The following is a 16,523-nucleotide window of genomic DNA, read 5'->3' on the forward strand; positions in this document are numbered from 1 at the left end:
AAAATGTCTTTATATTCTATAATAAACATATGACGCTATGATGAGTCACAATTGTATGAATGGTAGGCTACTGTTTGCATTTCTTGAAATTTGCTCAATAAACACAACAATTATTAGATGAATGTAAAAGTTATATAGATTACTGAAATGAACAAAAGGTGTATAAATATTAAAAAAAAACATTAGCAACAATATTTGTATGAATCATTCTAGGAACTGCTATACATATTAAGCTCCCCTGTTTGTGTTTCAAGCATTATGTTATACTTTAGCTATTGAAAAATAGCAGATCTACAGGTCTGCTATTTCTTTTTATCGTTAAAATGTGGCGCAAATCATTGAATATATATTTCAGAGCGAACATTTTTAACTAAACTATTTGCTTCTGGGGGGGGGGGTCCCTGGAACTACATATTTTCAGATGGGGGTCCGTGGCCCAATAGAGATAATTCTGGGGGTCCTTGATATGAAAAAGGTTGAGCACCAACTGACATATAGAAACATGGGTTTTTTCAGAAAGATGCTAGGATTTAGAAGCCTTTTTAAAATCAAACTCAGTCCAAAATGGGTTAATTGCGTAGTTTTTAATCACGCTTTGGGGTTCACTGCATGTCAGATCAAGATTATTGGATTATTGGACAGTTTAGTTAATTGGATCCAGGCAATTTAAGGGGCAAAAATAGCCCCTTAACTGTTAATGCACATTTTCAATTGCTATACCTATAACTCACAGGAATACGAGACTGCTTGCCACTTTACCAACTTGCCCCCGCAATTTATTTAATGCCGTTAACAGTTCATTTAGTATTTCCCCCCCTCTCTGAAATCTGAAATGATCTTGTATACAGATTTATTTGATTGTATACTAGTCGATCTCTATGTGTGTGGTGTGTGTCTATAGGCCTACTTACAGTATGACTACACATACGTCATGTCACGTCAAGTCACAACTGCTGCAAGAACTGAACATTTGTTCAAAGATTGTTGGACAACAACTTCAGAAACGTTGTACATCCACCATATGATAACAGCATCCTATAAGGTTAGCGAGGAATATCACCTCTAATACTAAGCATGTGTTGTATGGAGAATATAGGTTGCTGCCTTCAGGAAGGAGATATGGTGTACCAGCATACAATAAGGTCAGACTAAAGAGGTCCTTTGTCCACCAGTCGACCTTGAGGCTTAATCAGGAGTTGTAGTAGCCACAGGGTAATCTAAGCGGTGGATATTGCTCTTGTCTTCATGTCTTTATGTATGTAAATTGTCTTGTTCTTTGTGTCAAATGTGTGTATGTGTGTTCTGCATACTTGGCTGCTGTGTCGCAAGACACATTTCAGTGTGAACTGACAATAAAGTACTATCATATCATATCATATCATATCATGTCATGTCCTAGTATGTATGCGAATATGGGAAGGGGATCAAAACGTCACATAATTCCTTGTTTTGACACCGCACAAAACTCGGATGTGTGTCTCAAAGAATATGATTATTGGCAAAGTTTAGAATATTCGGCGGTCCCATTTTCATTCTTCTCAGCGTCGGTGGTTTGTTGCAATGACCTGCATTACAACACTTCGCCATATGTCACGCTATGATGACATGAACCCATAACATGTAACAACACGTTGGTTCCCCAATGCAATTCCAATGGTTACGCTGTGTTGTTTTCACCCTATGAAGGAATTTGACCATAAAAACTGACACACACACACACACACACACACACACACACACACCTGTGTGTGCCTCTCACATAACGGTGAGTGTGATCTCTGAGGACATGATGGAGGACCTGTTGGCCCTGCTGGCGGAGGAGGCCGAGGCTCTCTTCATCACCCCGGTCTTCCTCAGCGTCTGGACCAACCTCCGGCGGAACTTCTTCCCCACGAAGGCGTAGAGCACGGGGTTAACGGCGCTGTGCAGAAGGCCCAGGCTCTGCGTGGCCAACATGGCCCGGTCCACGCCGCCCCGCGCCGCGCAGCCGAACGCCACCACCCGGGCCCGCAGGAAGGTGTCCGCCATCACCGCCAGGTGGTACGGCGTCCAGCAGAGGAGGAAGGCCACCACCACCGCCACCACCACCCGCATGGCGCGCTGCCGCTGGAAGCCGTCGCGCGTGCGCAGGAGGCGCCGGACGGTCACGCCGTAGCAGGCCGCCATGACGGCCAGCGGCAGGACGAAGCCCAGCGTGTGGCGCAGCCCCCGGGTGGCCAGCCGCCACGCGGCGGCGCTGCCCGGGTCGAAGAGGTCGGCGCAGACGGCGTGCCGAGCGCCGCCGCGGGGGACGAAGGCGGAGTTGAAGAGTCCCGCCGGCAGCGACAGCAGCCCGCCGCCGAGCCACACCGAGACGCACGCCGCCGTGCTGGCGTGGCGCCGGCTGGCGCGGCGTGCCGCCACACCCCGCACGATCACCAGGTAGCGGTCCACGCTGATGCACGCCAGGAACAGGATGCTGGCGTAGAAGCTGAGCTCCTGCAGGACGCTGGCCGCCTTGCACGCGGCGTCTCCGAACACCCAGCCCAGCGGACTGACGGACGCGGCCCAGAGGGGCAGCGTGGCGGCCAGGAGGAGGTCGGCCACGGCCAGGTGGAGGAGGTACAGGTCGGAGGAGGACAGGGCGTACTCCGTGAGGCCGAGGACCAGCGCCACCGCCAGGTTCCCGGGGACGGCGAGCAGGAAGACGAGGACGTAGAAGACGCAGAGGGCGGCCATGACGGCGTCGGAGACGGACGTGGCGTCGCAGGGCGCCGTGGTGACGTCCGGCAGGAAGGTGGCGTTGCCGTCGTAGGTGATGTTGAGGTCGTAGTAGAGGCTGCCGAAGTCATAGATGAGGAAGTCTGATGTGTTGAGGTCTGAAAAGGAGAGGAAAAAACAGTAATTTGTTTTAGTGAAAAGCATTATTCAACTCTTCGCAAAATGTCAATAAACAGACCCGATTTTACATTTGGTTTGCTCTGAAAGAATATATATTCAAAGATTTGTGCCGCATTTTTACGATTTTTCAAAAATAGCAGACCTATACAAGCTCGTAGCGCGACACTCGGTGGCACGCTACGAGCTTGTAGATCTGCTATTTTTCAATAGCTAAAGTATAACATAATGCTTAGTTAAAACACCAAAACGGGTTCCCGTCTAGAATGGGTTAAAATGTTACGTCGTAAATACAATTATTACACAACTTTTGGTTGAATTCTCGCTTGATTCCGATTGGTCAATCGCCAAATTCCGATGCCTAATCATTAATCAATAACCTCCGCTCTCTAACAGACCGATGGCTAATCAATAACCTGATCGAGGCTCGGACCTGCTGTGCCCCGCTGATTTACTGCTGTTTTCAACATGACACGATAATTATGTAAACACACACACAATGTCATTTACAGCTAAACAATGCTCTCAAAAATGTTTTTGAAAACATTTGAGCGAGGAGTAGATGATGCAGTTACCCGAAAATTGATTTTCTTTTTGATCAACTCACTGGTTTTCCGACTGTGCTGCAGCTAACATTATGAAGTACATCTCAGTGACATCACAAAGATATACTTCATAATGTTACAGATTTTTGTTCCCCATTCAGGACGCGAACGGGAAGCCCTTTTGGTGTTTTAACTAAGCATTATGTTAGACTTTATAGCTATTGAAAAATAGCAGATCTACAAGCTCATTTATTTCCACACAACTCTTAAGGTATATTGATTAATGACACAGTAAAATGTTGAAAATGAGCGGTATTCTTTGAAATATTATTTAAATGAAAACCCTGTTCCATGAGACGATAGTTATTAGTTATTTTCTTTAAATATTTAGATTTCTGATATAATTCCTAAGACCTTAATGTTTTTTTTTCTTTTTTTTTTTCTTTTAGAAACTTATAAACAATTATCATAATCATAAAACATATTTCGAGATAAATAAATAGATAGAAACATATAATTGACTAATAAATAATAAAACAGCACAGTTGAAGAAATTGCATTATTGTGCAAAACTATACTGTGTATATTTACAGTACATGATCAAGATATAAAGATACTCTCTCATGAAAATAACAATAGTAATAATTCATAGTCTTATGAAAAGTGAAGAATTAAAAATCCTCACCCGTCATTGTGGAGTCCTCTGTGTGTGTCTGTCACAAGCAGACGGACAGGGAACAACCACACGTACAGTACACTACAGTATACACACCCCTCCTGACACCAGACAGATTTCCACATTTGCATAATATACACACACTTGAACCCAGTGGTTCCCAAAGTGGGGTCCGGGGACCCCCAGGGGTCCTTGAGGGAGTTCCAGGGGGTCGACCAGCTAAATGATAGTTTGTAACGAAATGGACGGGACCCTTATAGGTCTGTTACTCTGGGAGTGTATAAATGGTTCCATTTGGTTCCATTTGTACACTCTCAGAGTTAAATTAACATTGATTTTACAAAATAAATTGGGTTCCCAGAGATAGAAATGCCATTAAATGGGGGTCCGTAGACTAATATGCATGTCAAACTGGGGGGTCCTTGAAATGAAACTGGTTGAGAATCACTGCTAGAACAGTAAAAACCTTCTCTTATGGGGGTCCCTGGCATGTCTTTAAATGGGGGTCCGCGGGATAATTGGTGTCAATTTGGGGGTCCTTGACATGAAAAAGTTTGGGAACCACTGCTTTAACCACATGAACCATGAGGTCCCCTATATTCTGGGGGCAAACATGAGGCGAAAATTGAAATAAACAACCAACATAATGCAGATGTAGAAGGAAGCTGGCCTAGTATAGAGCCCTGGGGTACCACCGGTCAACTATGTATGAATAGAGTTTAAACTTAATTTGTTTAGGTTTTTAACGTATTTTTTTCTTCTTCTCTTAAACAATTCCCTGCAGATCGAACACCTAATAATTACGTTTAACGGATATCTTAAGTGAGTTGGAAAAACGGTCACCGAGTAGTATATGAACATTTTGAGAATACGCAAAAATGAGTATTTCTGGTTCAGTCGATTGTTATTATTATGGTCAGGATTGGAAGAAAAAAACAGCCAATCCAACCACTATGTTTCCGTCTGAAGAAAACAAAGCAGTATATTTCCAAGTGAAAGTTACCCTGAGCCACATATTGCTTCTGTCATGGGATTACTGTTTGTTATGCCTCACCAAAAACTGGAAGAGAAACTGATCAAAACTATAATAAAAGAAATACATTCAGCCACATCAAAAGATCCTCTTTCTGCCTGCTGCCCATTTTCTAGGATGTGTCTTCCACATCACATAAGACTTTTTTTTATCATCGTTTCATTGTGATCAAAACAGTCAGAACGGGAATTCAACAAACAGTCAGCAGTGGGCCTATACAGCCTAATCAATGTGGACGCACTTCTCTATATTATGCTACTGATCTCGTGAATATGAAGTCAAAAAATAGTAAAAAAGAGAAAATAAATTATTTTAGAGGAAGTTCTTTGGTCACGATGACTTGCATCTCTGTTTGCCACCACGAGTCTCTCCACCATCACACTTCCTTCCAATGTCACAAGCATGGTAGGCACATGAAAAGGGTTTATATGAGAGGTTTACTGGGAAGGGACTCATAAACAATTAGCTGTTGTGATTGAGAATCATGTGATTTGAGGGAAATTGTAGTTTTGACTCCAGTTTTTTCTGAATGAACTGTTGCAGTGCTATTACTGTATCTGTTGATTAGTAAAAATTGTAAATGGTGCATTTATATAGTGCCTTTATCCAAGGCGCTTTACATAGATTGTGCATTACATTCACCCATTCACACACCTTTACATAGATTGTGCTTTACATTCACCCATTCACACACACATTCATACACCTTTACATAGATTGTGCATTACATTCACACATTCATACACCTTTACATAGATTGTGCATTACATTCACCCATTCACACACACATTCATACACCTTTACATAGATTGTGCATTACATTCACCCATTCACACACACATTCACACCGATGGCGGCAGAAACCATGCAAGGCACCAACCAGCACATCAGGAGCAATTAGGGGTTCAGAGTCTTGGCTCAAGGACACTTCGACACCAACTCTGGGGGAGCCCACAGGGTTCGAACTGGCAACCTTGCGGTTCCCATCCAGCCACTCTACCCCTGACTCAAATCTTTGCTTCTGGGGGGTCCATTGAACAACATATTTTTAGAGATGGGGTTCAGCGGCCTCTTACATAAAAAAACTGTTTTTCAGAAAATCTGAATTTTGAATAAATTTGTAGAATCGTTCCCAGGCCTAAATGGGCTAGTTAATTTATTTCAGGGTCTGTTTTTCAAGTTTAGGTGCTTATGGTGATAATCCACTATTTTCAGCGAAGACATTTGGGCAAGTATAGGGCTTACAGTAAGTCATTAATATGTATAAACTATGAAATTAATACATCATGCCATTTTGATGTATGCGTTAGTAGTACATTACTTGGTCCAATTGTTGTGTTATGTATGGGAACATCAGACCGTACTGGGTACAGTAGAACTGCATCTGCCCATATCATGGATAATAATGAATTGCATTTTTATAGCGCTTTTCCAAGTGCTCAAAATGCTTCACAACGGTTCATTCATTCATACATTGGGAGGTGAAGCGGCGAACAGTCGACGCCAGCGTCCTCACTTCCCACATTCACACACCGACTGCTCACACCAACCGACTCATTGGAGGCAGTGTAGGGTTCAGTGTCTTGCCCAAGGACACTTCGACATGTAGGACAGGAGGAGGAGCCGGGATTCGAACCGCCGACCCAGGGATCATTGGACGACCTGCTCTACCCCCTGAGCCACAGCAGTGGATACACTACAGTGAGGTAACAGCGTGGTCAGAAATAAGGCAACATGTTCATATACACATCCAGCCATAACGTCATGGTGCAACAAGGAAGGAAGGGGTATGGGCCAATGTGGGTTCTATGGGCCGTCTGCAAGAGTTTCAAAATGGGGACTGTTAGAATCGTGAGTTGCCCATGTCTGTGTACTTGATATGTATTGTGTACTGTACTGTACTGCCTGTACTGTAAGCATACTTTATAGATAGGCTACGAGACACATCTCAACTCAAGGTCAGCCTTGCTGCAGTATAGGCATGTTATTTTATCACGTCATTATGATCCAGCACTATATATGTTTCCCGTTTGTGTAATAATAAACCTTGGTGAACCTTTAGCGTGATACTGTCTCGTGTCTCGTTATTAGTTCTCCCGGGCCCGCCGCCGCAGTCAGTCGTCGTACCGAAGGAATATTTCAACTGGATTAACCACACACATCACCCAGCCTGGTTCTGTCAGAACCACACACCAGCCGGCACACACTACCGGTCTGTCAGAACCACACACCACCCAGCACACACACACTACCGGTCTGTCAGAACCACACACCACCCAGCCTGCACACACTACCAGTCTGTCAGAACCACACACCACCCAGCCTGCACACACTACCAGTCTGTCAGAACCACACACCACCCAGCCTGCACACACTACCAGTCTGTCAGAACTACACACCACCCAGCCTGCACACACTACCAGTCTGTCAGAACCACACACCACCCAGCCTGCACACACTACCAGTCTGTCAGAACCAGACGAGGGTCCAATTAAGAGTTTACAACAGGCACCACAAATCTAACAAATAATCCAGTCACTCGATGGATGCTTTCAAATAGGCTAGCTACACTAATATGTAGTTATTCCATATTCAGTATATATGCCGTTGTGGGAGAGTTAGCGCTCCGTCAGGATCTTTGTAACTAACTATGTTCTACATCTGTTAATACTGTACATTTGCAACATAATGCACATTCAACATCGGCAGTCACACATGCAATAAAACATCATCATCTGTGGGTGTTGTTGTAGCTCATCAAAAGGTCTTACAACGTATGCTAGTGTAGTTCACTTTTATTAAACTAGATGGCAGTGTGCAATGAAATATCACAGGACTTATTGTTCAGTGTCTGTATGGTAGCTCTGTGTGGGTGCTTGTGCTTCAAAACATTACAAAGCAGTTGCACCTAAAAAGGCCCAAACCACTTGAAGAACTCTATTCTGGGACAATACGTATATCCACAGGGCTGTTGTGAGCAGCTACATTGAAGAGCCAGAATCTGTCGCCTACACAAGTACAGTATGCCCTTGCTCTGTGCCGAATACTGCAGAAAAACACCTTCCCATATTATGAACCAATATGTTTACCACAAAGATTTTAACTGTGGACAACAGTGTTGATTGCATCCCTTTTGTTTTGGCGTGCCATCAAAAAGGTATGCCATTTTGGCTCAAGTCAGCTGCTGAGACTCGAAAATACAATGTGACCACCATGTCAAAGTAAACAAACTACAGAAAACCCCACATTGGCAGAATTATTGTAAAATTTATTTGGTGAACCCCTTTTTTGCCAGTAGATAGAGTAAGTGGTCCCAGCTTCATGAAGGCTATCATTCACAACTGAAGGCAAATGGGGGGGGGGAGAAAATGGAGAACAAACAAAAAAAAAGAAAAAACTATGAAAACCGTTGAACCTAATTCTAAAGCTACATATCAGTTGTTTAAAAATTCAAAACTATCACCTTTCCTTTCACAGAGTCACTTTCTGATACGATTTGGTTCAAAGAGGAAAGACCCTTTTTTAACAAGAGTTCTGCTTCATGTGCATTCAGTCCAAGAGCTCGTCTTCACCTCTACTTTAAGGCCTTGTTTTCCCACAACAACAAACAAAAAAAGCAGAACTGTATTTCCTGAATCAAATGACAGCGAAGGTTTTGTATCGTTTCTCCGCTATAAATTAAGAGAAGAAAAGTGCATCAAGTGTTCAAGTAGGGTGTATAGTTTCAGAGAATAAAAACAGGGATGGGGGTGTTTTGGGGAGGAGTGATACCTTATAACGTAACTTTTTTATTTGGTTGCACACCACCGGAAAAATGGCTGCATCTACAACACCATGCAAGGTGTTGTGAGCTTTTAGAGCAGCCATTTTCTGTGTGTACGACACGCTGTGCAACCAAGTATAAACTGGGCATAACACTGGCACAGAACTGACAATTTGCAGTGGGGGAAATTGGGAGAGGAAGGCGGCTTGCAGCGGGCTGGGAGATGGCTGGCCATAATAAGACATAAAAAGACAATGCCAGAAAACATTTGGACAGTTTCAACAAAGTTCCATGAGCGTGTGTGTGTCAGGTCGGTGGGTATATATCAGAGTTACTCACTGTGTGTGGCTACCCGGTAGCCCTGCTATAGCACTATACTCAACAAAATGACACATTTAACTAACGGTTAGATTGTATAAAATAAAAAAAAGATACTCATACTAGGAGCCTATTGGGTTTATTTAATTGTTGGTGAAAGCCCGGTCTTGGCTGTGAGAGTAGTAGTGAGGTCTGGAGGGCTATATACACGAAGAGGAAGGGAGGAATATAATAATAATGGGAGAAGTTCATTCTCTCCCTTCCCCCCCCCAAAAAAAACCCAGTTTTATCTTTTGGCACGGCGTGGGTCCCTGCCGTTGCTGATGGTAACCGAGGGTTTGGTCGCTGTGGTGGGAGGTCCGGTGGCCGTTACCGGGGGCGCACCGTTGCCCGGCGAGCGGCCGTTGGATCGCCCCACGCCCCCGAAGGCGGAGGAGGAGGAGGAGTCCCGGGGCGCGCCGGACGACGGGGTGCTGTTGTTGTTGTTGTTGGCGAATGGCTGCATGGAGCCGTTACCTGTGGAGACGCAATATGGAGGGAAAGGGACAACGAGAGTTGCAGTTGATCTACCTCTTTATTATTGACTGTATGTTACTAGAATCCTAGTTACGTTGCAGCGCACTATGGGAAGAAGGTAATTGCGGGAGTTGACTCCACATGTAGTAACGGATGGGTTATTAGTTATTTTTGCATCTGCCGCTTTAGATGACCTGAGATGACTTGATTGATTGGCATCAAAAAGGGCCTGTCAGCTCAAACACACAATGCAATACTTGTTGTTGCTTACAATCAATCATCAGTAGCAAAGTGAAATACCGGCACCAACAAAAATAAAACCCTACCATTTCCATTTTCCCTCCTCTATTTCTAACTAAAGACAGTTATTTAATGAAACTCGTCGCAGTCCCACCCCCTTTCAGAACGACGAGTGGCCCAGGAAATAAATCCCAATGCTTTTTTCCCCCATAGGCATTTCTTAAAGTATTTATTTAAAGACGGTTACGCCGCGGACAAAGCCAACTCTGATCCCATGTTAGATGGAAAATAGGTGTTTTCGGCCAATTTATTTTTATAATGTTCATGAAGGAGACTAAACCCAGAACCATTTCACAGCACTTTCAAGTTCACAGTTAATACCAGCTGCTGCCCCAAAACGCAAGTCAAATCAGTACCGTATAGCCAAGCAGCTGAATTGTGTACACTCAATTCGTCTCAACAATTAACTTACCTGGCGGGGCAGGTGTACCTGAATTCTGAGGCGGAGAGTTTCCCCTCTGATTCTGGTCTGGTTTATTATTACCCCCCTGTCGGTCAGATAAGACAGAAAAGAGTGTCACAGGATAATCTATACTAGTCTAGTTGTCAACTAGGGGTGTGTGTGTGTGTGTGTGGTGTGTGTGTGTGTGTGTGTGTGTGTGTGTGTGTGTGTGTGTGTGTGTGAGAGAGAGAGTTTATTTTGAGGAGTGGAAGGTACTCACAGATTTGTTTTGCTGATTAGACTGGTTTAGCAGATCTGGGTTTGGTTCACTGAAGTTTGGCACTTCTGAATACACCATGCAGAACCTGGGAAGAAAAGGGAGGGGGGGGAGCACGTTGACATAGGGGAGAAATTATTTATTGAATAATAATTGTTTTGACAGGAAATGAGGAAATGTATTAAAATATTTCAGATGACGTCCCGATTCATCCATTTTAAAAACTTGAAATCCTGTGTCTGCCCATACGGTATGGAATTTAACCCATTTTGGGGCGGGAACCCCTTTAGACTATTGAAAAATAGCAGATCTACAAGCTCATAGCACACCACCGAGTCGAGTGGCGCGCTAGGAGCTTGTAGGTCTGCTATTTTTGAAAAATCGTTAAAATGTGGCGCAAATCATTGAATATATACATTTCAGAGCGAACATTTTTAACTAAAATATTTGCTTCTGGGGGGTCCCTGGAACTACATATTTTGAGATGGGGGGTCCGTGGCCCAACAGAGATAATTCTGGGGGTCCTTGACATGAAAAAGGTTGAGCACCACTGACATAGAAACATGGTCATGTTAGGACAAATGGTATAAATGGACAATATTTAAGGGTATAGGGGAATGAGAGACAATTGTAAATTCCTAGAAAGATGTATGTAACATTTTGAAACGCAATGTCGATGCCGGTTGTATTTTTTATTTTTCTGTTTTTTATTTTTTGTACGTCTGTGATGTTATATGTATATATGTGTTATATGTATTGTTTTTTCTGTCTTGTCTTGAAAACCAATAAAATTTTAAGTTATAAAAAAAAAGAAACATAGTCATGTCATGAATTCTCTGTCTCTAGTGCCCTGTTCTTAAATCTTAGTCTTGTATTGAATGTTGTTGGCTGCAAACCAATTCCCAGCAAGGGACAATAAAGCTAACCTTGAACCTTGAGGGTTTTCAGAAAAATGTTAGGATTTAGAAGCCTTTTTTTTGTAATCGACCTCAGTCCAAGATGGGTTAATGAAATGTGCTTCGTGAGGTCACAGTGGACCACCTGTTGTCTAATCAGTTCATCCATGACTTCAAACTGACTGTTGTCTGATCATAATCGTGTCATGAGGGATCTGCGATGAGTATTATCATGTGGCACTTCGTTCACTTATTGCTCTGTCATTGTATGGTCTAAAATTAATCAGAGACGACTCGATGAAAATAGTTCCAAGTTGGAGGCAGAGCCTAAATTGAAACGCAGTCAGGCCATGACGATTACTGCATGTTCACTGTGGTCGTCAGGTCATGTTACACTGAAGTCATGTCTCTCAAGGAATGACATCTTTTGTCCAAGACTTTCACGAACCCGACCCATTCGTTCCCCTTGAACCATTACTGTAAACTGTCACAGTAATTCATAAGTAGAGATAGAGAGATATACTTTATTAGTCTCCAGAGGAAGAAATTTGTCTTAGACAAAGGGTCCGCATGCGCAAGCCTTAGTCCATGTCGCCACAGTGCAGCGCCAAATAAAGTGGGTGTGTACTGTGTATACACAAAGTGCTACAAATTGAATGTGTTTTCCCTGAAAGGAAACCTAGCTGTCACTTTATACTTGTCTTTAGCATTTAATGGTTAAAAACTTGGCTGCTTTGAACAGTGAAAACAACACATTTTCATTACTTACTGTATGTATAAACAGTAAACACTACACTGGGTCGGGTCATAATGAGAGCATCTTTACACCTGGGAAAAACTGAATGCATTCTTTTTGGATCAAATAGTAATCTCAGCAAGGCAGATGGCTTCTTGGTTAGAGTGGGTGACAATATTATCACACGAAAAGATGAAATGACCTAGCTAGGTTGCCATCCTGGAGGCTAATCTTTTCCGGTGATAAAATGGCCACCAACGTATTAAAAAGTCAACCAAAGAACAAGATTCCTATACAGGATCTCCTCACTGGTCAACAAAAACACCCTGAAGACCCTAACAGGAGCCCTCGTACAAGGTTTCTTTGACTATGCATGCACCTCCTGGTACCACAGCACCTCAAAGGCCCTTAAAACAAGGCTCCAGACCTCCCAAAACAAACTGGTCAGGCCAGTGGCTACTACTGGGCCTCACACCCCGAACCCACCTCACCCCTGCCCACTTTGACAGGCTGGAATGGCTTAGGGTCGACGACAGAGTACAGCATCTTGCAATGGGTCTGGTCCACAAGATTCGATACACCACTAAGATACCCATGTACCACCTGTCTAAATACTTCCTTAATGTTAATGAAGTCCACACGCACAACACCAGGGGGAGTTCAACAAACCATGTGCAACCCAGATTCCTCACAAACAAGGGACTAAATTAATTTCACTCCTATGCCACAAAAATGTGAAACGCCCTACCAACTGTCATTAAGACATGTGAATCCCACTCTCAAAGTGTAAACCGTCTCTAAATGTTATGATGAATTGAAAACGGTGGACCGTCAACAAGTGTTAATGCTTATGGTGTCGTCCACTCACAGTTAACAGTTTTTGTATCGAGTTGTGCTTAATGAAATGTACTGTAATTCTGCAGACTGTTCATAAATACTTCAATCAATCAATCATCATGGATCAATATTTCAGGATCATCGCTGAAAAGGTTTGTGCAACCAATCATTACAGCAAGTTTGTGTGCAGTGTGCACACACACGATTCCCAACGGCAACGGACACAAGGACTTCCCACAAATATAAATAGACCATGTTGTTGTTGCTCGGCTACTCACTCGCCTATCTTCTGCAGGTCTCCACCTCTCCCCGTGTAGAGGGTCAGACAGCCCTTCCAAATGGACGCATACCTATTGGGGGGGAGGGGGGGGACAACAAAAACCTGTTATTCGTGTTATCATGTACTATTTGAATGTGCAAACAAGCATTTTGCGAACGCAGTGAGCACTTACTATGAGACCTAGCAGATCATGTCTGTCTCTGTGTGTGTGTGTCTGTGTGTGTGTCCCACCTTTGTTACCATATATGGAGCCGAGTGATTTGTTTGTGATTGATGCAACACACTCCATATTTGGACGTATAGCTGCTTTGGGGACTCCTTATATGGTTATGGATAAGTTAAAAACGTAACTTAAAAATAACTTAACAAAAAATAATAACTTAAAAATAAATCTTTAAAAAACCCAAATATGTACGAGCTGCGTTCGCTTCCCGCATTTGCGCGTCTTACTGGTAGTATCTGAATACTGCTGGACTTGCCCCTGTGAATGACAGAAAGCATGCCTGTGTGTGTGTGTGTGTGTGTGTGTGTGTGTGTGTGTGTGTGTGTGTGTGTGTGTGTGTGTGTGTGTGTGTGTGTGTGTGTGTGTGTGTGCGCGCCACCCTTCTCTACCCTCTTGTCAGCCGGATAATGTCCCCTGCCTGGATGAGACTGCCAAGCTCGTCCCAAACGGAGATGGCGATGCTCCCGCTCTTGTCCGCCACTTTGCAGGAACGCACCTCATGGCCATCCTTGGTTTTAGTCACTCGCCCTGACGACAAGAGAAGAGAGAACCACAAGTCAACAAGATTAGTCTAGAGAGAACCACAAGTCTTCAAGCGAAACAATGTCAAGTGGCTTGTATAAGTGTGTGTGTGTGTGTGTGTGTGTGTGTGTGTGTGTGTGTGTGTGACTGTGTGTGTATGACTGTCTGTCTGTCTGTCTGTGTGTCTGTGTGTGTGTGTGTGTGTGTGTGTGTGGGGGGGGGGGCTTTAGCCTGTGTGTGTGTGTGTGTGTGGGGGGGGGGGGGGGGTGCACGCGCGTGCGTGATAGACATACGTTGTCCCTTTAAGAAAACGGCCAACAACGAGGAGGAGGAGGTGGTGGTGAAGATAAAGGCATGCAGAGCAGAGTGACATGTCGAGATAGAAAACTCACCTATTTCCAAAACGATGAATACGATGTTCAGATTCTTCAATCCGGGCTTCACGTCCTTGATCAAGAACAGGGCCTCGCTTGTTGTGGCGTTTGACATCGTCGTTACAATATATATGTTTAAAGTGTATAAATGAATAAACCAAAAGCTGGCAAACGTCAACTTCCCTCCTCCAACCCCCCTCTCTCTCTCTCCTGCCCCCTGTCACATAAACCTGCTGCTTCGCTACCAGTGACTGCTGGCTTCAGGCATCTAGCGAACTAGCATGCTAGCTAACGGTCGCTAGGCTAGTTATGCTTGTCAAGTGTCAATGTTAATTTGTAGTCCGCTACACACTTGAGTTATTTCACGGTTTTATTACGAGACGCCGAAACGTGGAAGGTGGAGAGATGCAGTTGAACTCCCTCCTCTCTCTCTCTCTCTGCTCTCCAGCCGAGACAAGAACGTCAAACTATCATTATTGTTAGCATTAGCTGTTAGCCTGGTGCTTTCTGTTGTTTTCCCTCAACAACTTTCTGTTAGCCATCGCGGCTTAATGTTACTTCCTCCTGCGTGTATAACGTTACCTCGCGCGGAGAGCGCATTTAAACCACCAAGTTTGGTACTTTTTATATAGCTTGTCGTTTTTTGTTTTCTCAAGGCGGCTAATCCGTTACAGAAAGAGTAACATAACCTGGATAAAGAGGGCTAGCTACTAGCTATAATAGTGTTATATCACATTCGGATCTTTATCGGACATGACACTGACAGTTATTAACGGTTATAAATGCCTCAAATTAGGCTTAATTCTCACAAGAAAAAGGCACAGCTTCCACTGACTTCGTGTGGTTTCACACAGTATGAGTTAAGTTTATAAATAACCACGTTAGAGCGCGGCTATATGTACGTCTTCATCTGTGTATATTGTTGTCTTGTCAATGTTATCAAGTCCAATCTTTTCTCTTTTGTTAGCTTCTTGAGCAAATAGAATAGACGGTCTATAATCTCCCTCTCTTTCTTTTGTGAGCTGTTCCTTCTCGTCCTGGCCAACTGCTTTGTTTGCAGATCTATTAAATTGTGTCTATATGACTATGGCGTCATATGGCCACACACTGTCGTTTACATTTAATATATTTTACGCTGTTAAAATGTCGTGTTAAGTCAGTGACCGATCCATTCTTATGATTTTTTTCCTACCAGGCTAAAGAAAAGCCCATTATTTTATAGAAATTAAATAAATCTGCACGAGCTGTGATATTCTCCCCTCCTGCTTCAACAATGCCCCCCAGAAAAGCCACCACGGTATACATACGCGCTGCCGGTCTCATTTATAGCAACGGGCCAGGCCCACTGTGTCGCATGGTTGAAGGGGCGTGTGGGTGGATGTTATTGTGTGTACTGGACTTATTTTATTTTTTATTTTATTTTTTAAAATAAACTACCTGTGTCTAGACTGTTAGGACTCTACGGCATTACGTGAGAACGTCTCCTTGTTGGTCTTTGGTTGGCATTCAACGGCAACATGTGAGCTGGAGAGAGAGGAGAGAAGTGTTTATGGAACGTTGGTTTGTTCCAGACGCTCGTCGCCCTCTCCTCTGATTGGAGGAGAGAGAGAGAGCGAGAGCGAGAGAGAGAGAGAGAGAGAGAGAGAGAGAGAGACCGTTGTAACGTTGTAATGAATTACATTCTTATGTTTTACATGATTTGCAGCCAATGATGTCACTACGACGGTGTCTTATAGGTTACTTTCATCATGATGCAGTCCTTTTACCTGACTATTATATTTAATCCAATATTCCACAGTAGATTAAGATTTATTTTGTGTCTGATTGATTGATCTGATTGATTGAAGTATTTATTAACAGTTTGCAGAATGGGTACATTTCACATGAAAGCACAACTCAATATGAAAGACTGTTAAAGGCACATTCATTGTTTTCAACATAGTTGATAGATAGTTCAGATTACTTTTT

The 16,523-nt window shown here is 43.5% G+C and overlaps 2 protein-coding genes across 2 annotated transcripts; both read right to left on the reverse strand.

Annotated features, from left to right (window-relative positions):
* Positions 1-1,754: 1,754 nt before the first annotated feature.
* On the reverse strand, positions 1,755-4,114 carry LOC308330383 (C-X-C chemokine receptor type 1-like; the record flags this gene model as incomplete). The annotated part of the gene is made up of 2 exons (XM_080785232.1): positions 1,755-2,858; positions 4,108-4,114. 2 exons carry the CDS (start codon positions 4,112-4,114, stop codon positions 1,756-1,758), a joined length of 1,110 nt encoding a protein of 369 aa, XP_080641358.1. The 3' UTR covers position 1,755.
* Positions 4,115-8,378: 4,264 nt separating this feature from the next.
* nabp1a (nucleic acid binding protein 1a) lies at positions 8,379-15,838 on the reverse strand. Its single transcript, XM_080785738.1, has 6 exons — positions 14,574-15,838; positions 14,049-14,187; positions 13,435-13,506; positions 10,691-10,775; positions 10,441-10,516; positions 8,379-9,728 (listed from the first exon to the last, which is right to left on the reverse strand). Exons 1-6 carry the CDS (start codon positions 14,668-14,670, stop codon positions 9,499-9,501), a joined length of 699 nt encoding a protein of 232 aa, XP_080641864.1. The 5' UTR covers positions 14,671-15,838; the 3' UTR covers positions 8,379-9,498.
* Between the last annotated feature and the right edge of the window lie 685 nt (positions 15,839-16,523).

The sequence above is a fragment of the Protomyctophum bolini genome (assembly GCF_963924005.1).
Source record: "Protomyctophum bolini genome assembly, chromosome: 16".
NCBI lineage: Eukaryota > Metazoa > Chordata > Actinopteri > Myctophiformes > Myctophidae > Protomyctophum > Protomyctophum bolini.

Bases quoted from the DNA above. Each gene is read 5' to 3' on its own strand.
- nabp1a (XM_080785738.1), bottom strand. From the start codon at position 14,670: ATGTCAAACGCCACAACAAGCGAGGCCCTGTTCTTGATCAAGGACGTG. The intron at 13,507-14,048 runs GTAGAGAAGGGT...CCCCCCCAATAG, and splicing joins ATTATCCGGCTGACAAGAGG to GTATGCGTCCATTTGGAAGG. The intron at 10,517-10,690 runs GTGAGTACCTTC...TCTGACCGACAG, and splicing joins CTAATCAGCAAAACAAATCT to GGGGGTAATAATAAACCAGA.